The 25740-nt window shown below is 39.6% G+C and overlaps 1 protein-coding gene across 1 annotated transcript in view; it reads right to left on the bottom strand.

The window, feature by feature from the left end:
* The window catches only part of ahr2 (aryl hydrocarbon receptor 2), a 62408-nt gene extending 43737 nt beyond the window's left edge, over positions 1-18671 (bottom strand). Inside the window, exons 1-2 of the mRNA XM_010741480.3 lie at positions 18172-18671; positions 8581-8768 (exon numbers count right to left, since the gene is read on the bottom strand). Of these exons, the coding sequence (XP_010739782.1) occupies positions 8581-8768; positions 18172-18230 (247 nt within the window). The 5' untranslated portion in view covers positions 18231-18671. The remainder of the gene's footprint in view (positions 1-8580; positions 8769-18171) is intronic.
* Between the last annotated feature and the right edge of the window lie 7069 nt (positions 18672-25740).

The raw sequence follows: 25740 nt of genomic DNA, 5'->3' as shown, positions 1-25740 counted from the left end.
GAAAGTCCAGTGACAAGCTAAATATTGTAGTCCACAGTTCCCTTTAACAGCACAGTGACGCCTTGACCTTTGCACCCTCGGACATTAGACAGATCACTTAGGTCAAGCTCGAGTTCATGGGGGGCCACAGGGTTCAAACAGAGGAAGCTCAACAACCTCTAGAAGCTTTAATCTGCTGGGAGCACTGGCTGAGGCTTGAAACCGAAAACACTGGAAACACATCTGGAAAACGCATGGAGGAGGAGCAGAGGGAAAGAAGTGTGTGTTGAGAGAGCAAGAAAATACTGAATGTGTAACAAAGAAAGGGAAAAAAAGGCAGTGTGTATACATGCATGTATGTCAGTGTGTGTGTGTGTGTGTGTGTGTGTGTTTCCTGAGGCCCAGCAGAGGAGGGAAGTTCAGCCGAGCTATTATAAGACCACAAATTACGGCTCTCCACAGCCAGAAATCTCCTCTGCTGGGGCCTCATCAACAGCACAATGAAGACTTCCATCCAAAAACCAAACGCATCCACTCTGGAAAAATGTCGCAACCTCAAATTCATCGCCCCAGATTTCGAGAAACACTGAAGAGCTTCATCAGAAACAACTATTTTGTGGGCAAATATTTCATCGATGAACAAACAAAAAAAACATGGATGCCAAGCGGACTTCTTTGTCTCAAAATCAACCTCTTAACATAAAGCATGTTTGATCTGCAAGTGCAGCCAGTGCGGTGGCTGTTCTTCTCATTTCTTGTGAAATACGTCATCCTGTGCACTTTCATGCCTGTCATTCCCCCCCCCCGCCTCTCAGGTGTACTAAAGCTTTTCTTTATCTATTGTCAGCCGAGTAAACATCTCCTCCCATGCAAATGATACAGCCGAAACAATAAAAAAACTTGAGAAAGAAAGAAAGCAGTATTGTCTTCAGTGACACTTCAAATTACAGATTGAAACCGACCGTGAGATGCTTTTATTTTCAAACCATTTTTGATTAATTACATTGTTTTTTCACTTGTTTTCTACACTTGCTATTGAGCAACGTACTTAAATTTTTGATGTGAAGTGATCAAAAATGAAATATGAATTAAACAGTTTATTATTTAGGCATGGATGAGTGTTGTCTTCTAAGGGGTTTTGTGTCTTGTGGTTGTTTTGCATCTCTTTGTTGACCATTTATGTCTATCATTTTATGTCTCTCTGTAGCTGTTTCGTGTCTCTTTGTAGTCATTTTGTGCCTTTGAATGGTGAAACAGTAATCCATCCATGGGTAAATGACGTATTTATACATATATGACCAATAAAACAAAAAGATTGCATTATTTCTAATTTCTGTAACTTTTTTAGTCGAATGGAGCAGATGAAAAGCAGAAGAAAGAAGAGACACAAAGACAGACAGAGACACTGAAGATGAAAACAGAGCTGTGTCTGAAGATGAGGGAGGTCTGGCTCAGAAAATGTTCATAATGTTGAACAATGCTGGTGTTGTGAGTGTCGGCCATGGGATCGAACCCCCGGGCATTTCCCATCAGTCCGTCTGCCCCGTCCTGCGGCTCAGCCCAGGGGGAGAGACGGGGACGAGAGGACGGACAGAGAGCGTTCTTTTCTCAGCCACATCCTGCTGGAGCAACGTATCAGCCTGGCCTTCCCATGAGCCTTTACACTCCTGGGTCGTCTTTGTTCGCTGAGAGGCATGCTGGGAAATTCGCCATCAGACAGACTCTGACTGGCGTGTTTGGTAACGCCGCAGTCACAATGAGAGATTCACCAAGGCCACAGACACTCTGTCTGTTTTTGAAACTGTGAACGTCTTTATGTCGAGTTCAGCAGACAAATGGACTCGCTCCTCTGCTGGTCTGATGACCAAAATGTCCCATAATGCCACACAAAGTAGAGAGAAAATGGAGGAGTAATAATAAAATATAAAGAAATAAATCTTGGAAACATATATTTTTAAAGTTATACAGCAACTAAGGTATCAAAATACGGTATTCGTTCACATTAACACATTATTGTGCTAAAAAAAAAAACTGTTTTTAATCCCCTTAAACTGAACCTAAATCATTTTATCTAATCCAAAAGATAGTCAGACACTTCCTTGTTTGGTAAGTGAAACATCTCCTCCTTTATTTTTAGCCAACAATAAAGTTGTGGTAGTGTTTTCTTGTCATTTGAACCACTATATAAATTTAAGATTTGTTATTTATGTTGATCTTATCCATGCTTGTAGTCATTTTTATGTCTTTTTGTAAACAGTTTTGGTTGTCAAACAGGGAAATAACCATCAATCAGCACAAAACCCGACCAGAAACAGAAATGTGGCGAGCTATTTGGAGACCTGAACTGTCTTTACTTATGTGGAATTGGAGGATTTACTATTCCTGCATCATGGCTTTGGCTTTCTACAAGACAATATATCAACTGATACGATCTGCTGCTCAATGAACTGTTTCTGTGTTGAATTTTAATCTTTAATCACAGGTGTAAATGTGTTTTAGTGCTACAATCAAGTCATGGATATTGTATCTCAGTACCTTTAAAGTTTGGCAGGTATCCATTCGTCCATTTAGAGGTCCCATTGTACTCTAAAGCTGTCTGGCGATATGTATTTTTATTCACAAGTTTAGTAAGTTGAGTAAGTCACTGTAGATTAAAAAAAAGGTTGGTGTTTACATGACAGAGGAGAAAGCACCAGACTTTCTCAGCCTTGGAGGTCTTGTGGTTCATCCAAATTCCTCATGAAGAATAATCTAATTGAGAGACTCCTGCTGCCATCAGCGTCTGGACGGCACAGAGGCCACACACAGCAGCACAGTGCAGTGTTACTGGCCTGTGGACAGCTAACAGAGGATATGTATGTTCATAACAAATAATACAGAGCTTTCTTTCACAGACACTATCCAGCATATACAGTTTTTAGATCATTGTTGGGCATTTTTAGAACTTAAAGCTATGAATCAACATCTATGTGACAATCTAAATTTTGGGTTTGTCCACATGTTGTACTTCTGCATGGAAAATATGCCTATTTTCCCAGATGCCTAACTTGGAAAAGCTCAGTCTTGGCTCAAAGGCTAAGAATATCAAAGCCGCTTCCTGTTCTCCAACATGATTTAACATAATATGGTCTACTTTGTGGAGAATCATCTATAAAATGTCAACACTTCAGACTTTAGATAACAAAAAATTGTACGCTTTTCGAGTGCAGATTGACTGGGATCCAAGGATATTCAAGGGGCCCTTGAGGTAAGAGGTCCTTGAGCAAAATGAGAGCTAATCTGATCAAATGTTTAGCTCTTTCCTTTCCTTGTAAGTCCCCTGTCAAATGAAAAAGATACATACAGAAACTGTTTATACCAACTGAACTCTTGTTATGAGGGTCCATTTATGAACTCATGGCTAGTATAACCACAACAAACAGAGCTAACATGATTAATTGCTGTCAGTAAAATAATCTGCAACGATTTAAGTAGTTTTATCTCAGTAAAAATGACACAAATTTCATGATTACAACCTCTTAAATGTGAAAATTTACAGCGTCTTTCCATTTTTTATCATTATAAATGGATCTTTTTTTTGTTTTGGACTAGTTGCTCAGACAAAATAAGCTATTTCAGGTTCGATTCACCTTCGATTCTGGGAAATTAAAACTAGTTGTTTTCGCCAACAGTAAAAAAGGCAGGTATAGAAATTGAAAGAACTGTAAAATTGCAGCTTGTATATTCGGGGAAACTGCGTCATCGTTACTGTTTCAAATGTCAGTCAGTCGCCCTGTTTTGTGAATGTTTCCTTGTTAATGCTGCACTACATTCATTCAAAAAGCTGGTCACCTCAAAGCAGAAGTGACAGACAGCAGTTTCAGTCTTTGAGATGTGTGAGACTTTATTGGTCAGATGTAATCCTCTAAGTGCATGCACTAATTTGATGCACCAAATCCATATTTGCAACAACACTGATCTTATTAAACCAGTTGGGAATTGGCTAGATGTACTGTAATATAAGTAAACATGAAATTCAGTGTTTTCAGTATAGGGACAAAGAAGCTACATCAGTGCATCTATTTGATGTTGTTCCTGGGCTGTGGTGGGTCAAAGCAGAGCTTATCCCTCACTCTGACTCTCTGTTTGACTCTCTTACCTTCAGGACACACGCTTTAGGTTGACATAGCATAAAAATCTTGACTCCGGCAGCTGTGTTGTATCAGTATCTGTATTACCTTCTAAAATCACCTTGTAAAACTTAATTTTATAGACTTGCTGTTACATTATGTCTTTTATTTTATCGTTTGCACCATTATTTTTACCCTGTGTCATCGTCCTTTCATCTCCAGGTGCCCTCTCCACTTTCAGATAATTTCCTGACTTTGATGTCGACTTTTATTTGACTGTCTGAGCGTCCATATAAACTTAATGTTTTAAAAACTGCTTGTGCAAATAAGGTTTATTATCACAATCAGAGAGAGAAATAATGTTTGATTACAATCATTATCTAATCTTCAAACCTGAGGTCTATCACAAGGCTGACACATACTGACAAACACCTTTGAGTAATTCATCTCTAATTGTCTCATCACAAAACTCTCTCGAAATGATCTCACAAGCAATAACGAACACATCATTTCCTGGCGACAGAGGCAGAAACTATAAAAGATAATCAAGAATGATATAAAAGGTAGGCGGATATTCAGGAACAACTGGTTTCAGTGAAGCAGACTGGGCCCACATTGCTCTCTGGATTCATCTCAAGGTGGACGAACAAACTTGTCATTACATAATGAAAAAGTAAAACCAGTAATGAGGACTCAAAGGTGGATAATCGCATGCACCACAATGTGCTTCAAATGGGGCTTGCATTAAAAGTCAACCTTTGAAGCAGCAGAGAAGAAATAAAACTCTGCAGCGTTGGTGTGTGTTGGAGAGTTTCATGAATGCATAAAGCCTCGAGTTGTCCCGGTGCAGGCCTGCCGTGCGAACAGGCCTCCCTGCTGTAACAACAAACTGGACTCCTGCAGCGTTTGTTTGGAGGTGGGGGCGGAGAGGTTGGAGGAGCTGTGAACTTCAGACGTAGGAGCCATTGAGGAAAAGGCTGAGCGGTTGAAGGAAAAGGGGCCCCGGGGTGCTGCAGGGGCCGCCACAGGAAATGGGTGGGGCTCGGTGGGAGGGAGAGTGATGGATCAGAGGCCAAGAAATGGGTGGTGGTAGTGGTGGAAGAAGTGTATGTATGTGTGTTCTCGATAGCTATTTAATTGTTTGACTGTGTATTTATGTAGCTGTGAAATGAAGAAAATAAGTCAGATAATGATTAATGTGTGTATTTCTGGGCACTGCAACTTCAGTTTCTCAGGGATTCAGACGGGCCTCGTGCTGTGCTGCCGACCGTTTCCCCTCCGTTTGAAAAACAACAAGCTTTATCAGAAGCAGGATTAAGAAAGAGGATGTCAGCTTTCTGTGCTAGAGACAGCAAAACAAGCGTGGATGAGACGAGTGAAGCTGTGCATGTCACTGCAGCTTCAGAAACCTGCAAGGCTTCGATCTTTGTGTTCAGTTTAATCTGGGGGCCAGAAGTTTGAGTTACTAGGACTTATGCTATTTATTTATTTCACATATTTTGTGTGTAAAATATATTAAACTAACTAACAGTAACAGGAGTAAATTTTTAAGTTGAAAAAATAAGTTAAATATTGTCACATGTGGTGTTGCTACCATGACTGATAAAGAGTAATGTGCAATTCCTAACAATAAACATAGCACTTTATTCTGTAAATAGTTTTCTAATAAATAAATCAGTTGGAGTTTTCTAAGTACTTGCTATAGTGCAAGGCTGCAACTTATTTTCTTTATCGATTAGAGATTATGACATCTTCAAATGTCTAAAAAGACAGCCCAAACCCTTAATCAACAATAAACTGTGATTATAATTTGGTTATCCGGTGTAAAAATTCTCTCCCCTGTGCTCTCCTTTCAAAATAAAAGTGTTTAGTGAAGCCACTAGAACCCACAACCTCAGCCCTCAGCACTGACAGCGCAGTTTGAAAGTAACCAGACTCCCGTCGCTGCCTCCAAACGCATTTGTTCAGCCGACACTAAGTGACCGGCGCTGCCAAATAATTGATGACTCCAAAGCAACAAGCACCGCTGTCTATTTTCTTTGGCAACAGGTTGAGGCTGCTGGAAAAAGAAGACTGAAAGTCTCCAGAGTTCTGATGAGAACACTTTCTACAGATACGAGGCAATACCGTAAGTAATATTTTAACTGTCTCACTGAACAAATAGACCATACCATGTCTGCAGGGGGTTGAAAGGCTTGTTATTATGCCAATGACTCATTGATTACTCGCCAGCAGCTGAGATTTCTGGCTCACTTGACAGCCTGAACTCTTGTGTCAGAACAAAAACTCTCATTGATTCCAGCAACGAAGGCCTATTTCTTAAACCAATAAAGTGAACACCATAACAGTTTTATTATTCAAGTGTTCAAAGGCGGTGATATATCACCTCTTTACTTGACAAGTTTTGTTGGCTCTTCGCTCTGAATACCTTGTTTACTGCTTTATGTTAGGAGAATTTATTGTTTGTGTCAATTACAGCTGAAGGCGAGTTGTGTAAAAACAATGAGATGCTCAGATTTTATGAACTAATATAGCAGTGAATAAAGATCAGACGCAAACTTGGATGCACGAATTTGAAACATGCTTGGTAACTAGTCTTCTACCTCCTCCTAGTATCACTCACAAGCCTTCAAATGCTTTTTTTGTTAGGCTAGCAGTTAACAGCGGACAGCTGAAGACAGACAGAAAGGCGGTGGGAGAGAGAGGGAGCGACACACTGCGAGTCGGACTCACTGCAGGAAGGATTCAGCCTTAATAGGCACATTTTTCTCATGCAGCTTGTGCACTGTGAGCTGCCGTAACAAGTGAATTTCCCTGTGGGATCAATAAAAACTATCTCATCTTAGCTTACTTAAATAAACTACATTCAGAAATATAGCGTCAAATACCAAAATTGATGTTGCACTTCACACTTCCTTTTGAAGAAGAGGTCAGGCTCAAAATATACAGCAACCCAGGAGGGCCAAATTTCACAGCCCTGCGCTGATATAGCCTTTCAGCTGGTGACGACCACACACACACCCCCCCATCTCCCTTTACTGTAAATAGGAACCTTGTCTTTCAGACTGTCTGGATCTAATCACTGCTATTTTCAAAAGAGGCAGCAGAACAATATGAGGAAGCTCACTGGATACCCTCGACGAGCTTCAAGTTTCCCTGCGTCATGCTGACAGAAATACGGTACAGTTCAGTGAATATTCTACTCAGATGGAGAGCTTTGTCTTTTAAAGGAGTTTTGCTCTTCCACCGCCATCCTTAGCACTCGGTTTCTTTCTTTTCTGCACCAAAACAGGAGGCTGGAATGCTTCGTAACCATGCAAGCTTTGTCTGAACACTCAAATGAGTCCCAAATGTTACTTGAAAAGCATTTATTCTCCTTGATTCCACATTGTTCTAAGTGAAAACCTGCTTTTATTTTATTCAACAATGCCCCAAAAAGTAGTGTATTTTTGTCTTGTCTTTGGTGCTTTGAGATCCTTCCTTTCTAATTTTTGGTTCCTTCTTCGCTGTTCACAGCACTTCAGATTAAAATGTGCATTAAACTGTTTGAATTTATGTTTAACAGTCTAGACGTTTGCCCTTAAACCATGTTTTACTTCAAGTATCAGCCGCAAACAAACAAAAGAGAAATTGTGGAAAGACTGGTATCTTGCAACTGCAGGATGTTTGTATCTGTGCTGTTTAGAGCACTGAATGGGACTAAACCTGGTTAAAAAAGGCTGAAAATAAACTGTTTTCACTGACCTGCAGTGTAAATGATTGGCTGAATGTATTTTAAAAGGATAACTTTTCCACAGGAAACAGCACCCACAAAACCCCTGCCTACAAATATATTCTCGTTTCATAAAACCCTACATGACTTGATTAAAAGGTGCATAATTAACTAATGAAACTATCCAACAATCGACGTGTACAATTTCAGACAAACCTCTTCCTCAAATGCAAACAAAACCGTTTTTCCGACAGCTGAATCTGCAGCTTTCCTCGACTTTACAGAGCCTCATAGCGAGTTTCTGCTCATTGTTTATCGATCTGGCCACAAGTTGTCTGTTCTGGATTAATCTCACCGTGAGTAAAAAAGCTCTAAAAACTCAGTAGACAAACAGCAGACGCAGTTAAAGAGTAGCTGGGGAGCATACTTTAACACAGTAAGCATCTAAATACACAAGAGGTATTTCCCTCAGGAGTTTGTAGAGACCAAAAACAGCTGAAAGAGAGCGAATACTAGACACAAGCACGACTCCAAATGGAAATAAGCAGCTGATTAGACCTCAAGGTGGAAAAACACCTCATACAACCACGGTTAGAATCAGACCAGCTGTCTCTCTGATATCTGCAACTTTCAGCTGCATGTCTGGATAAATTAACAACCACAAAACTGCCTTAGCTATAGCTATACTCCAAAAAAGAGAAGAAGAGAAGGGATATCGTATCATCTCACACACCCTGTGACAAATATCAAATCTCAAACTTTCCCAGTTTTGACACTCACCGTTGAAGAAGCTCTTCACCTTCAGGTACCCGACGCTGAGGCGGAGCACGGACAGCTTATCCAGCCGAGCCCTGACTTCCTCTGTGAAGGGCAGCAGGCTGGTGAGCTTGTCCAGCTCACCGTTGAGCCGGTCTCTGTGGCGTTTGGAGGGGTTGGACTTGGTGCCATCGGGAGGTGGTGGTTTGGGGCTGCAAGTAGAGAAAGAAGACATTAAAACACAGCAACAAGGTTGGGAGTTATTTTAGGAAATACCGAAAACTCAACCAAACTTTCTCCAAACCTTGACGAGTATTACAGACACGCTCGAGGCTAAATGTGCTCTGTATACTGACATCTGTCAGCTGAGATGAACTGATAAATATTTAAATTACTGATTATTTAAATATTATAAAAGTAATCAAATAGAAACATGCATTTTCTTTTGCAGATTTTCTGGAATGTTTGTTAAACTTTGTGCTACATTTGGATGAAAAGAAAGCATTATTGCGGTTACATGTGTTGGATATTATGTGTGAAAGGTGTTGCTGGGGCTATAATTATATAATTATGTCATTATATAGTCTCTTAACCTTCACTTGTTTTCTCGTGTAATCACATTTAATCAACTTAAATTCATTTCGGTCCGCACAGGCTAAGTTGATTTTCCCCTCGCAGCTGCTCGATGCCGGGGATTAAAAAGGTCTGCTGAGCGGAAAATAACGGACCACCTCGCCTCTCAGGAGGCAGGAGCGACGAGCTACCTGCTCCATCCGCTGTTGCCACGGGAACCAAGCCCTGATGTCACCTGTTTCCAGGAGTTGTTTATCACCCGTGTGTGTGTGTGTGTGTGTGTTTCGACTCTGTTCCTGTCAGCACGCTTCGACACGGAAACAAGGCTTAAAAAAACAGCAGGTCAAAGTCAAGTTAAAAGGTTTACATTTATTTATTTGCAGTATTCTCCTGACTCTTTGGTCTTTTCTTTCTAAAAGTTGCACACTGCTTACTTTAATGGGTTTGGTCTATATACCTCTAAATGTTGCTGTAGAGGCTTTTTTCCATCCTGACAGGAAGAAAAACTTTCCTTATATGATGGTCTACTTAAGATACTTAATTGGGCCACACATTCTCTGGTTCCACCCTCTAAAATGCGAGGATTTGTCATACATTTGGACTCTTGTTCAAACGAAACAAGCAACAGCAAGACAAAATAAGTTATTAAAATAAAAAATAATCACACGTCTCACACATTCAACCGTGTCATTTCACACGCAACGTTTGCAGCATGGTGCAAACTGCTTCAGCAGCTTCAGTCTAACATGTTTATTCATATCTGTCTTAATTTAGCAGCATGTGCTCTTTAAAAAAAGGCCTGCTCACACTGGCTTCAGAAGACTGTTTTGTTGTTTTAACTTGTGTAGAGAGGTAAATAAACCAGGAAGGCTCCGGCTGTTTGGCAGGTCTGTATCTGTAACTGAACTCCAGTGACCGGCGGTAAACCCGGCGGCTTCTCATCTGTAACTCAAACCAGACCTTCGCCGTACAGAGGGGCTTTTCTTTTTTCCCGGTGAAGGTGTGAAGACGTGGAGCACCCTCAAACGTGCCCTGGTGATGCTTCTCGTTTACACAGGGATTGACTTTGGGTCACTGATGATGTTTTTTTTTTACATTCCTGCAGTTTAACTACAGTTTGATATAATCAGCACAGGAGAGAGAGCAACTTTTTTTTCACAACTCAAATTTCAATAAATGCTGCGTAGAGTGTAAATTTAGCCCCGAAAAAACAGTTAGACATGTGGACTCAGCACACTTTTCCACTTTCCTTCAGTCCATGTCCAGAGAAGTCTGCAGTGTGTATGAATTTTCCCTTTCATACCCAATCACGATACTATCACCTGTTACCAATGAGCGTGTTTACCTTTGGGATGTTCCAAACAGGTGTTTTTGAGCATTCGACTACTTTACAGAAAAAGAATAAAGTTCATCATTTTGAAAATATCTTAAATGTCTTGTCTACTGTTATCAAGGTCAAAAAGAATTTGCAAATCATCGCGTTCTGTTTTAAATTTAAGTTTCAGACGGCATCCAAACTTTTTTTGGACCTACGTTGTAGGTCTGAAACAAGAGACAAACAACAGACTTCAGTCAAGTTAAGTTAATCAAAAAGCTGATAACAGAAGTCGTCTTCACTTCTGCTTTCCACTTAAACATTCAAAGTTTCCAGATGGCTACGTGGCTGTCCTTTTTCCTTTACAATACATCTTTGAATCGATATCAACATCTGTGGTTGTTCAGCTCCGCCTATCATCAAGACAGTCAGTGTGAATGCTTTCTCAATTTCGTAGATATTTCTCTTATTTAGACAAACAATGTTTAAAAATGATAAAAACAATAGAAGCAAGAGTTCATTCTTAAAATGGAAATAGTCTAACAAAGCAATCCCATATCAAGGTCCCCTTTGTAGCTTTTTCCTGGAGCTTTCATCCAGTCCTCATCAGTAGCTGGACAAGAAGGGTCATGGATGAAATCAGAACTAAGCCTGCGTGTTTAACAAACTCCAACTCCATGACTGAGCAAACTGCTGATGATGACATCTGAGAGCTCCACCGAAAGCTTGTAAGCAGACACTGATTTGCTTGTCCTGTCCAGTTGCTATTTCCACAGTTTTATGCTGAGATTTATGAGATTTTGACTGTGTTCAGCGTTCAAATTCAGTCTGACTGCCTTGCTCAGCGGCATAGGGAGTCGTTTCAATCTGCTCTTTTACGATTAGCCACCTAGTTGCAAAGAAAGGCAACAGTTTGGATAACTGTGAATCAGTTATTTCTCTCACAAAAATGCCAAAATTTGTTGGTTTCATCCTCTCACCTGTGAAGGTGTAACTGAATATTTATTAGTAACCATGGCTCAGATAAATAAAACAGTTTAAAGACGTCACCTTTGACTGAGAACCAAAACTGAATCAAATTAAACAACATTATAAACGTATAGAGGTCACGCTCTGAAGTCATGCTCAACAACACTAGAGCAGGGCATCTGGTTGTTGTGGGAGTGGAACCTGTGACCTTTCAGTTACAGGTCGGTCTCACACAGAGCAGCGGCATGTCTGCTGGTTCTCAAGTTAAATCAGGTTCAGATGTTCCTGCTGATGACTCCGCAGGGATTTTAGGTCAGGTGAGGCCAATCATGAAGCGAACTCTGTGTGTGCATGTGTGTGTGTGTGTGCACCTGCATAACTACATACTTTCTAGGCACCATGGCATCAGCCCTTTAACCTCCTGATTATTGGTACATTCAAGTGTCAGAATGTAAAGCCTGACGTTGCAGATAATATCGACACTTCAGCAACGAGAAACGTACCTCAACAAGGAGTTCAGACGAGTCTCTGAGCAAGAAAATCAGACCAAACTGGGACCAGGAAACAGATTCATCCATGGACACTGCCGACATGATGGTACAAAAAACTGTTTTGGTCTCTATAGCTAATTTCCCCGTTCATGACAACTATACTACTTACAGAACTCACCTGTTCAAATTATATTAAGGCTTAAAGTTATGCAGAATTAACAGACAGGTGGGTGGCTTGTTTGAGCACCCAGGCTCAACATTAACATTAACAGGCAGAACAACTCATGCCTTTATTTAAGAGTAGTCTGCTATAAAATGTTCGAGATGCAACAACCAGTCCAGTAACAAATACTCAAAAGGAATGTGAGGATGTAATGGCTGTAAAAAAAAAACTTTCATCTGTAAACAAATGATTTCACAAGTGTCCCTAAAAGTAATGACTCATGCTTAAAGTGAAAGAGTAGTCTTCTGTGAAATATGTAAAATTCAGATGAAATGTGATAAAAAATGAGGAGGAAGAACAACTCATTCCCCCGCTGTACTCTAAAATATGATAAATTCGATGAACGATAACAACAAGCCTGGTTAAAAAAAATAAAAACACTAAGGAGGAAGACCAAAGTCTTTACTTGCAAGTGTATGATTTCACACTCCTTCTTTTTCAGCTGTCTAAAGCACAAAGTCTCCACAGGAAAGCTCGTGAGCGGACTGCCTGAACTGTAACTGTAACATGAATGTGTAAAATGTGGACATTGGCACTGACGAAGCCCTCCTTCCCTCCCTCCTGTAAATAAGACATCTGCTTCCAATAATACTCCAGAACACGACATATCTGAAATCGAGGCGAGATGGCTATCGCTGCATTCCTGACGGCACAACTCCCTGCAAGAACAATGAGCAGCCAGTGTTGTTGCTTCTCGCTTTATCTATCTACCAAATCTGTCCTGGAAGGGGCGTGTATATATGAGTGTATATATGACTGTGTGTGTGTGTGTGTGTGTGAGAGTGTGGGGTTTTGATGGAAACACTCCCCTGCGTTCACACAAAGGCACTTTGTCTCCGCCGGGGCAACGACACCTTTGCAGAACAAAAGAAACTAAATACGATGTTGGCGTCTGTTCCCGGCTGGAGTTATGATACAGGAAAAAAAAAGAGCACAAGAAGGAGTATCAGAGATACAGATAAAGCTGCTCTACATGTTTCAGGGACAAAATCATCAGTGCATGTTTACCTGCTAAGCATATTATCAGTTTACAGTTTGAATTGGGAGTTGCTGCAGTTGTATTTATTTATTTTATTCACCTGCTTCATCTTCTACAACATTTGGCAATGTGGATGAAATGTATAGCAGTACAATCTCTGAATCCACCAGCTATCATCTGACTACAGTTTAGCTTTTGAGGGCAGCTGCCATTGTTTCAGGGTTTCCGGTCCGATCAGGCTTAAAACTTCACTCAGCAACTTGACACGCGACAGTGACGATTTAGGTACATTTCTCATAATCTCTTCAAACAGATATCCGCATATGAAAGCAGATATAAGCGAAGTCTTCCTGGGGTTTAAAGTTCACATTTTGGCCAATATGTTATGCTTTTTTTTTTTTTTTTCAGATGTACAGTGCTCCTGAAAGTAATACTCATTAAGTTTTTGGTACCTCAGAGTGAGCCTTTTATATCTACAGACACCACAGGTCCTCTTGCCATGGTCATCGCCGCTAATCACAGTCGTTCTAGACTATGTTTCAAACACCACCAGAACCACTGCGTCCCGTTCAGAAACATCGCAGAAGCGGGTCAAGAATACACGGCTGTTCTATTTCTGTCGGACGCCACGAGCAGCCCGTGTCAATCTGCACAGAGCAGTTCAAGCTGGCCAGAAGTCAAACACAGAATAGAGAATCTGGGAGATTTTCTAAATAAAATGGCTGAAAAGCTTCAATTTCTTCTCCCATATATGAAATAAAAACCCACACCGTAAAACCGTCACTACATAACTGTGTTTTGATGTTTACCGGTGTCATAACGTCTGGGAAGTGAAAGTTGACAGACTGACGTCCATCACATGTCACTCATGAGAGAAACAGTGCATCGACTTTAGCCAACACATCAGCGTGACCTCTGTCCAAAACAAAACAAAAATCACAGCAACCAGCAGTGACATGGCATTTTACAGCGGATGACCATTTTTACCCAGTCGCTCAAAAAGAATCGATCTGCAGTCCGGTGTAGTACATGCATGTTTCATAGTTTACTTTGGTAACACAACAACACTTTGGAAAATGCTGAACTCAACTTCCAAATCCACTCATCACATCTGAATACTTTCTTTTTCTGGGAATGAAGAACATAGTACTATACTTCGTATCTGAACCACTGAGATCCTCCTGTGCTGAGAGGGTTTTCACCACATCTCAGTCACTGTTCTGTGTTCATATGTTGACCCTGTCCTGACTCATTCTGTGTTTAGCTGGGAGGAAAACACTGGGGGAGCCATAGCAGCTAGTAAAGTAAAAACACTCAACTAAACACGGCAGTGGAAGTGTAATACTCGCGATAGAAGGCAGAGCACTCATCCTTTAATTAATTAACATTACGGACGTTAGATAAATATTTAGGCATGGGTTGTTTTGCCCTTTGTTGTGAGAACCCTCCCACAAATGCTGCATTTGGCAGTTGACTTGTTGACTTTGGTTGTTCAGTTAAAGCCATCTGCCATGAGCTATGTTTGTACACATCACCATTGTCAGAACAAGGGGAAGAAATCCAGTTTTTTTTCTTTTTTACTAACTAGAACCTAAGTGGACCAACATCACTATGGGCCTGAATGAGAGGAAATCTCCTCAGATTGGGCTCCAACAGGCGGTGGAAAGGCTGAAACCAGAAAACTAGGGCAACACATTAATGCACATGTAGGTGAAATGCTCAGGTGTCGTCATATCTATCAACCTATATCAAGTTTTTTGGTGATTTGTGAAGCTGAATAATGTATTTCCTTCTTACATGCACATACACACAGATAGACATTACAATAGATTTAAATGTTCTAGTTTTACAACGCAGTGTACACATGAGGATAAACTGCCTCGGGGCAGACTGTTGTAACGCCGCCTCTAGTCTCGTCTGTGGGTTAAACAGACTCTCACACACACACTCACTCTTAACTCACTCCACCAACCCCCCCACCCCACCCCAAAAAAAGATAAACTCTTTGAGAGCAACTTAAAATCTCAAAAAAGCAAAGACAAGAGAACATGGCAGACTTATGTAACCGTTTGCGTGACACTGAACTATGTTAATTTGTGTTGAGGGAGGGAGGAAAGAAACAACCCCCCGAAAAAAAAACACACACAGAGACAGAAGGAAAGACAGGAAAAAAGTATGTTGTGGCAGTCGGAGAAGGAGGAGGAGGAGGAGGTGGAGGAGGAGGAGAAAAAAAACAGAGAGTCTCAGATTACGCCATCCTCCCTCCCTCCCTCCTCCCTCGTGGAAACATTGCGTGAGAGCGCTCTAACTCCACGTCCTGATTATGATTAATGCAGGTAGTACCACACACACACTGAAACCACGGTTCTGGCAGGGTTCTGCCGTGGTCCTCTGCTCGGGCCTGTGGTTCTGTATGGAGCAGTTAACACTCCCGTCTGGCTTGTTAAAGTTAAAAATCACAAACTGGTAAAATCACAGTGAGGAAGACAGTGTGGGTTAGAGCAGCTCTTGTTCTCAAAGGGTGCTTTGCAACACCATGAAGGGTCTTAGAGGGTGGTGCTTTAGGAAACATCTCTCAAAGGTTCTGTACAGTACCATGATGGGTCTATAAAGTCCAAGAGAACATCTCTTCAAAGTTCTTTACACTACTAAAATAGATCTACAATGAATCATTCAAGCTTGTTGTCCTCAAGAAAAAAGTTCCTTGCAGTACCACGAAGGGTCTGGGAGGATGGAGCTTTACAGAACCTCTCTAAAAAGTTCTGTACAGAACCATGACAGGTCTATATGCATGTTGCTCTAGAGAGATGTTCTTCACAGCATCATGAAGGTCAAAGGAGAACCATTTTAACTTGGGGATAAGTGTCAGGGCAGCATGGTGCTTTAGAGAACATCTCTAAAAAGTTCTTTGCAGTACAAAGATGGACCTACGATGAACTATTCAAGCATGTTGCCCTAACAAATGGTTCCTTACAGCACCATGAAACACAATTCTGCATGGAGCTCTCTCAAAGTAACCTTACAGTACCATGATGGATTTATAGTAAATTATTTGGGCATGTTGGCCAAGAGAACTTCTTTAAAATATTCCTCGCAGCATCATGAAGGATGTAAGAAGAACCATTTTAACTTGGGGACAAGGGTCAAGCCAAAAACATTTCAGCACGGTGCTTTAAAGAACATTTATAAAAAGTTCTTTACGATACTATGATGGCTCTACAATAACTAACCAAGCATGCTGCCCAAGAGAACTTCTTCAAATGTTGTTTACAGCACCATGACAAGTATAACTAAACTAGCATGACGCTTTAGAGAACCCCTCCCAAAGGTCACTACAGTACCATGACGGTTTAAGAAACTGTCTATCTAAAATGTTCTTTACAGCATCATGAGGGGTCTAAGTACAACATGGTGACAAGGGTCAAGGCAATGTAATCTCTGAACAGTTCTTAGAAAAAACGTTCCTTACGGTACCATGAAGGGTCTTAAACTGGCATGGTGTTTTAGAGAACATCTTAAAAAAGTATTTTATGATGGACCTACAATAAACTATTCAAGCATGTTGTGCTCAGAAAAAAAGGTTCCTTACAAGTACCATGACGGGTCCATAATAACAAAGCCTGGTGCTTCTCTAAATAGCACCACAAAAACTAATATAAATACTAACAATCATGCTTTACAGAGAGATATTATATCGTCATTAAGGTTTCCTTGCATGCATGGATCAATTTGAGCATATTGTACCCTTCAAAATGTTCTTTACAGGACAGCAGAGTCTGTAATCTTTCTTAAAAGTTCTTCCTTAAGCTGTCCAAAAATGTACGTATATATTTTGTCCATGGTTTTATTGTGGAGACAAAGTGTTTCTGTTATGATGCAACCCTTAAAAACCACTGTCTGTATTTGATCTAGTATGAAGCACTGGCTTCCAAAGGTCTTTGAAGGGGTTCTGACATTGTTTACAGTACAAAGACCCTAAAAGTCCTGTAAGAAATCAGTGTATCACGGTGCTAGGCTTCCTCACCAAATTATTGAACCATTAGTATGTGCAAAAGAAAGGCATGTTTCTTTTGTATACACAAGCATGGAGCATGACTTTCTGCTTATATGCAGCAGTGGTTCTCAAATTGTGGGCTGGGGCCGTTCAGGGGACCTGGAGGGGAAATCCAGGAGAAAACAAGAAGCAGTTTAAAAATCCATTTGCTTCAATCAAAAATCATAAGAAGGTGATCTTACTGATGGATCCAACACACCCATCTGCTAACCCCCCTACTACAGAGCACCATCAAACACTATAAATAATAAATAAAGAAGTAATTCAATACATGTGCACAGAAAGGGGCTTCTTCGGAGGAAAAATAAGTAACAAGTTCAACGGGTTTCTACGGTTTGAGATCATTTGCACAAGTCAGTCTGGGAAGCCCAGCTGTCTCAGATGGTATAATTAGATTTATAATATACTGAAGCAACAGTTTTCTTTATTTTCCATGCTGGATAGGCCTGCAAGTGTTGTTGGACTTCAGCACTTCACATTACCTCGGTCTGGCTGGCCAACATTGCATAACCACAAGCAGGGAAAATAGACTTTATGGCCTTATGGATTCAACTAGAGACACTGTAGCTACTATTGTAAACACAGAGTCCAACCTTACTACACTCTTATAACCATGTAACACAGTTTGTAATGCACACTGAGTGACTAGTCCGGAGGTGTTTGCACAGCTGTAACCGCCTCAGAAAGAGTCATTTCCAGTGTGTATAAGGTGCAGAGTGTTACCTGTGTGAACGCTTTAGGAGATTATGGTGCAAATACATGATGATTTTGTGAAATATGTAGTTATAATGTCATGTTTAGTGCCTGATACAGACAGATAAGTGCTACAGACAGTACAATAGGGTCATCAGACACTCTCAAAGTGCCTTCAGGAATCATATGAATATTATCAGAGGTCATAAAGTACAATAACATCATTGTATACTTGCTTCTTGTGCACCCTAGACACTCTTTGAGATACTAAATGGATATTACAGGGATTTAAGTGCGTTTATATGGTGGTTAACTTACATTTTCTGAACCGGCTTCTTCCGTTTCTTCGCCGCGTAAAGCGCCGTGTTCGTCAGCATGTTGTATTCAGAGCAGACCGTGAAGTGTAAAAAAAAATTAAAAATGTATATATGTATGTATGTACACGTTAACGGGTCCAAACGTGTTTAAAAAGCTTCATCCCTCGAAAAAAAAGTAATGTTAAAAAAAAAAAATGACCTTAACGTTAGTCCTCGGCTGGTCTCGTGCGCCTCTTAGCTTGAAAAGAAAGAAGAAAAAAAAAAAACACAAACGACTTTTTTTGGTTGATATTTTTCTACTCAAAACGTCCCGCAGACGTTTGTAAACAATCACAAAGTATCAAAATGTCGACCTTTACGTAGTTCCGCGCCGGTTTACAGCGAATACCGTGACTTTTAGACGTTAAAATGAGCGTTAAAAAGTCCTCGCAGGGTTTTATGTGAAGTCCTCTGCCTGTGCGTCACCGCCGTTGTGATTTGACAGGGCTGCTGCTGCTGCTGCCGCGCGCGCTCCCGTCGCGGTTACTGTGTGTGTGTGTGTGTACTTGTACTTGTGTGTGTGTGTGTGTGTGTCACTGTAACGCGAGAGCAGAAATATTTAAGGTGGTCCGAATGTGGGCCAACTGACACTTACACCGCAGACGAGGAGAGACTGGAAAACTGCATTCCAACCGGGCAGACCTTAAGAAGGATTTTTTATAAATAAATACATATATGAATTTATTATAGTATTAATTATTCTATTCATTTATACAATACCATTGTATGTCCATGCTGTAGTAGTTGTACTACTGGTAGTACTAGTTGAAGTAGAATTATTATTATTATTATTATTATTATTATTATTATTATTATTATTATTATTATTTATTATGGTAGGAGTAGTAGTAGTAGTAGTAGTTCAGATTCAAACATTCAAATCAATAATTACATGTACTATAATATTGATACATCCATGTTTATTTACACATTTACCATAAATTAAAATAAATAAATACATATATTTACCATAGCATTAATATCTTTCTATTTATTTATGTGAATTTACTAATATTAAATAAATTCAAATTAATCAATAAATACATTTACTATAAAATGGGATGAGATAAGATAGACTTTGAAAAATTGATAGATATAATATATACAATCATATATATATAAATAATATTAAATAATCTATTTACATTTACAAATATTACAATGCAATTCAAGCATGAATATTTTATAACATGAAATGCAGCATCCGTCCACTGGTTTATTCTTAGAGAAGACGTCAATGACAAATTCCTTCACAAACCGCTAAACCTTCTCACACTATTTTTAGTTTTCTGTGATTTAATTAATTTTGAATATGTTTGGCATTTTGCAAGTATAATATTGAGTAAAATAAATCTGTCTCATTTATTATTTCAGTTTATATTGTGCTCACATGTTGAATATTCCTAAATAAACTTGTCTTTTGACAAAACTTGTTAAGGATCATTTTAGAAGTATTTTTATATTTTCTTCAGCTGGCCGAGTATGAACATATTTTTATTTATTTATATTTTTTACTGGCTCCAGTTGTTTAACACTTTGTTTGGAAATATAACAAGGTGGTGAGGAGGACCTTATAAAGATGTGAGGATTTGTTTCAAGTCAAGACCCCATCTTTGGATCTCAGAGTGCTGCTATTTAATGGGCTTCGTTCTTATAATTTTAGATTATTTTATTTTAAGAGATGCAGGCCTTCATCTCAGAGTCACAGACTTTGAGTCCTTTGGGGGATCCAGACCCTGAATTGGGACACATCTTATGAAACTTCTAGTCTGTTTACATAGCCTTGAAATAGCTGGTGGTCAAAATGAAAGCTCTTACAGAAAAAGCTGGCATTTTGTGAGGTTTTCCCAGGGCAACACTGTCATGTCTGGTGAAAACAATGTAGAACATCAGTCAGATTTTGGTTGACATTGTAAAAACACATGATTTGGCTGCACAAACTGTAAATTTGTCACTCGGTGGGTGGTTATCTACAGGTGAAGGTTCCGCCCCCCCGCCCCCCCATTGTTTAACTGCGCTTGTACTGACAAAAGTTTGTATATTACACCATGACACAGCCAAGGTGCACGTACATGTTTATCCAATACTTCGGTCATTTGGCAGTCAGTCACTATGTCCTCCTACGCGCTGTCAGAGTGAGGTGAACTTGGTTTTACAGGCTCATGAATTTCAAAGATTCAATGCAGCTTATGTCAGTATGACATATCGTGGTGTTTTTGTTCTTGGTGAGGGACTTGCTCCAGCACGCCAGGAATCAAAATTCAAACAACTGTAGTGCACAAAAATTCACATCTTCATCCCAACTTCAGTCCGAAAAGAAAAAGCTCACTGCTTATAATGTAAACTGGAACTTTTTGTTTTTCATTTGTGACTTCATCATGACGGTTTGGGTTGTGTAACGTGAGGCTGACTTTCCAAGATTGCAGTTGTAAATATGAACTGTCACGCATTAGGTTTCTTCTGTTCGGAAATAATGACGAGAAAGGAGCATGAAATACAAGCTGGGTTTTTATTTGGTGTTTGAAATTCAGACCAAGAGCTACTCAGGCATTCATTCATATTTTCTTAAAGGAGCAGTGTGTAGATTTAATTTAATTTAGTGGCATCTAGTGGTGTAGTTGCTGATTGCAACCCCTTTGTTTTATCTTTTTATTCCTAGCAAGAAGGAAAAACTACCGTGGCCATAAAATGCATGAACCCACAGGTTTCTGAAGAGTTATTTTGAAAGCTCTGCCATTATCTTGCCTCCTCCCGGCTAATCTAAAAATGGTTATAGATGTAAATCATCAGTGGTCCTGAGGTGGGCTGAATGATGTCTGGGTGCTCAAACAAGCCACCTATAACAGCAATTACCTGTCAATCAAAGCAACCGCACTGTTAATTACGCATAACTTAAAAAACATGTTTATTTCTGCTGTAAAGTTGAACATTTTAACATGGGGAACGTTGGCTTCACTGACACGAAGACACCAGTGACAGATACAATAAGCTAACAGAAACTGTGTAAATATTGTGTACATGACGGACAGATGATCATTGACCCTCCTCCAGTTTCATGGAGGCCAAACAATGACACTGCAAAAACGTTCTGAGCTGACATTAAAGGTTTAGTGCGTCGGATTTATGGGACAGAAAAATGTGTTTTTGTTACCTTAGAATTAGCTGTTTATATATGATATATGGACAAACTAAACACTGGCTCTAGATGGGACTCTCATTTTGCATGCATTTTGCAACCACTACATGCCATTAAATCCTACACACTGGATATTTTTGGAGACATTGCGAATAAACAAAGAGTTTAATATCATAAAATATTTACTGCAAATATTTAGCATAAATATTTACCGCCTAAAATTAATGAGTTTGACTGTCAAGATGAAGCAGAATCAGAAAACAAAAATTGTTCTGCTGCATGTTTATTTGTGAGTAAACCGAACCTGGTAGACAAACATTAAACAAACAAAGTCTGGTTTCTTGACAGATGGAGAAAATATTCAGAGTTGCAAATGATTTGTAGGGGAGCTCGGTGCTGCAAACTGCAAAATGCTATTCAAAGCTGGAAAAAGATTTCTATTTTGTCAAACTGATGAAGTGTCACCACAAAACCTAATGAAATGCATGCAACAGTGATTCATGTATTCAGTTATGCAGCCTCCTGGTTATAAGCTCATGTATTCCTTTACCTTGTGATGATGCTGATGATACCTGTGCATGCTGATTTTGAACAGTTTTATAAACAGTCTTATGTAATGCCATTTTCTTCTTTTTTTCTTCCCAGTAATTAAAATTTACTTCTCATTTGTGACTCTGAATATAAAAACAGTTCCAGGTTGGCTGGCAGCGCCGAGGGGGAACTCTTGGCAGCCATGTTGCCATGGCACAACGTTGTTTTTAACGCTAAACACCACAGTAACAAGTCATCAGCTATCTGCGATATGCCACCCTCTGGCCCTATTAAAATGCAACCTTTGTTTAAAATACACCCTGTTTTAATACTGCTTGGCTCGGACCTGCAGCGTCTGGCAGCCTACGCTTACTCACTTTTCTTTATTGGACGCTTTTTAAAAGAGCCACAGTCTTTTTCTGTTTCTGCAGCTCGGCTTGTTTTTCTGTCTTTGTTTGATTCCTAAGAGGATGACAGGTTGATTTGTGCCTACATAGTTTGAATTTGTGATCTGGAGGCGCTAATGGAGCTGCACAGTTGTTGCTCGTAATTGAGACATCCACAAAATGATTTACAGTGGCTCATTAAAACAAATGATAGTGCTTTTTAAAGGATAATAGGTAACTGAAGTCTTTGGCTGACAGCATGATTGTGAATCAGTAAGGTTTTTGATTGTTTCTTCTCTGATCAGAACTTTTCAGCTGCAGCAGTTGAATTAAAAAATGTTTGGGGAGTAACTGTACAGGAAACAGAGGGGCTTAGTAATCCATCAGCCATTGTTCCTCATCATTAGCATGCTCCATGACTAAACTCCAGAAGTTTATATATTTGGCAAAACCAAAAGAGGCTGAAGAGTTGCGGTAACTTTCCACTGTGCCACCGCAGGCTGCTGCAGCGTTTTATTGCGACATGCAGAGGTGGCATTTACACAGCAGTAAACGCGCTCCCAAACTCTGACTACAAGTTGTGAAATTTCTGTTCCGTCATGTTTTCAAAGCTTGATTTAAAGCTGGGGTGGGGTCAGCCTTCAGCTACATGCTGCACTGCAGGTAGTGCCTTGCTTAGCAACGCCTCATCATTCGTTATGGAGAAAAACATCAAACTAATACTACTACAGATATAGCAACAAAGATAATTTGAAGTCACTTAATTAACAACATTTTGGTCCTAAAATTATAGATATAGAAATTTTAGATAATGCAACAAAAATAAATAAATACATTCCTGCACTTTGACAAACTCACTTTGTTAACAACATTTTGTTTCTAAAATAAAAAGAAAATTATAAGTTACAGAAATTATAGATTTTTTTGTTGCCTAAGAGGTTGTTAATAGTGTATTTTATCCCAGAAGTCAAAAAGACAAGCTATCTATTCTGAAATCACTTTATACAGATACAAGCAAAACAAAACAAAGCAGGGGTTACAGTTTACAGCAAGTATTTTTACAGTACAAGTCTTTATTTCTAAACCTAATCAATCAATTTTCCCATTTTCTCCGCAACACATCGTCCACTCTTAGAAATAAGTTATGTTCTCCCTCAGAACCAGAATCAGATTTATTTCCAAGTTTTCACATACAAGGAATTTTTCTTGGTGTCAAGTGAAAAATATGAGGAAGATAAAAACAAAGCAAGTATTAAAAATATAAAGTCAGCCTTCATAAGCCTCTATGTTAAAAGAAATGAACATGTTTAAAGCCTGGTACAAAAGACAATTTTGGTCTCTATTTCTCCGATCATCAACTGTACTGAGGGTGAATTTTTTAAAAACTCACCTGTTTAAATTATATTGAGGCTTAAAGTTATGTTTTTTTACATTAGCTAGCAGGACTACCAAGATGAGTTGTGAGCTTCACAACAACTCTTCAGAAACTGGACACACAGATACAACGTCCATTCTTTTACATTGTCTATGGTTCAAACGAGGTGGTTTGGACCAATCAGCATCCTTTGAGGACCAACTGGTAGCTACAGCATAAGCTGCAGGTTGACTTTGGTAACAGTTTGACTATCTGATGTGATCTGATTGGTTAAAGTTTGCCTCTGACAGTGACAGACAGATGGTTCATCCAATCACCTGCCTGTATTCTTTTGATAATTTTCCAAACTATTTCAAACAGCGACTTCCCAGATGGCTCTGTGTAACAAGCAGATCTGCACTCCATCGAGATTAAAACCCACATTTCCGAGCTGATATATAATATACTGTTTTTCGGTTTCACAGACGGTTGACAAGTTTCCGTCTGGCCGTTCTTGGCGCTTTGACACGTCTCCAAAATATGAAACAGCACCAAACACAAGACAAGCAATCGGCCGTAATGTTCAGACATAAGAGGTCTCAAATTAGCATCGTGCCACCGACAGACGGAGGGGTAAAGGATGTAGATCAAGATATGATTAAAGGTCGCAGCCACTCGTAATTACAGGCCTACTGCAGTCATGTTATTTTCCATGTCAGGCCGGTCTGGAAGGGCTCGGACCTGTGGCTCATCCTTCAATCCTGGTTAGTGGTGAAAGCCGTGCAGCCGGAGGAAACACGGCAGGCTGCAGCTCTGGTTAATAGTCGTATCCGGGACAGGCGTGTTCTGGTAAATTGGTGGCAGATGTTGGTGAGTTTGGATGCAAAGTGGAGCTTTCGAAAGAGAGAGCGATTGGTTTTGTATCTGGGATTAAAAATGCTTTTCATGAATGGGAATTCAAGAGCTTTTCAATTTGTTCTCTCACCTATCTGAGCAGTTTTTGATGCCTTAAACATCGTAGAAAGTTTTTTATTTGTACTTTAAAAGTGAGAGAAGAGTTGGAGTTCATTAAAGTACACAGTAAACACAGTTTTACAGGCACAGCAGAGGCATGATTTGAAGTATTCGGTTGCTTAAAGTATTTATTTTGGTTAAGAATCTTGAGAAATTGTCAGAAATATAAAAATGTTTGACTGATATTTGAATTCTTCATGTCACAGCTTCACTGTAGGCCCTGACCTGGGCAGTACCTCATCTTTCTAGACTTTCTATATAGCCACTATAGGGTCTAATTTAAGGGTAACTTGACTCAAATAACCACAAACATACACAAAGTTTAAAGCAACAGTGTGTAGGATTGAGTGGGAGTTGCTGTTTGCAACCCGCTTGCCTCACCCTTAGTGTGAAAGAGAAATTACAGTGGTTACCAGCCCTCATCAGATTTAGGCAGCTGTGAATGTAGCTGCCTAAATCTGAAATAGAAGAAAGATTTATAGTGCTCGGAAACAATGGACATGCCCACGTCTACCATCCCATGACAACTAGGGGGAAACTCCATCTGATGAAAATTACATGATATTATCAAGCTAAATGGACCTTGAAGTGAGATTATTTTATCAACCTCAAAAAACTTCTAAATGGAGCATGAAGCGAAACTTCAAACATTTTAATTTGAATCCAAACATGATCTAATCGAGTAGAGATTTCAGAACAAGAAGCAATAATAGTAAGGCAACCACACGACCAGCATACAGTGGAATGTAAACAGTAGTACGAATATTTTTACTTCACTACATTTACAGCTTTACAAATGATTTATACTTAAAGAACATATGAAAAATAATAGGTATTAAACAGTTTGTACAGGTAAAACAAACATTAGTGGATTCATAAATTAATTGATGATAAAATTAACTATTTTTAATAAAAAATATTTCATGGTTTTAGCTTCTCAGACGTGAATATTTGCTGCTTTTCCTTCCTTTTTAAATATAATTTAAAGTAAGTAAGTCTCCTCTCTGTGTCCTGTGTTACGAGACTTCCTGCCTTTGTTTCCCCCTCCACTTTTGAATATCTGTTCCACCCCGATTAGCTGCACCTGTCCCGGATTAGTTTTCACCTGTG

Source organism: Larimichthys crocea, chromosome XIX (genome assembly GCF_000972845.2).
Source record: "Larimichthys crocea isolate SSNF chromosome XIX, L_crocea_2.0, whole genome shotgun sequence".
Classification (NCBI taxonomy): Eukaryota; Metazoa; Chordata; class Actinopteri; family Sciaenidae; genus Larimichthys; species Larimichthys crocea.
Note: the sequence above shows the minus strand (reverse complement) of the source record. Positions and strands in the feature narration are given on the sequence as shown.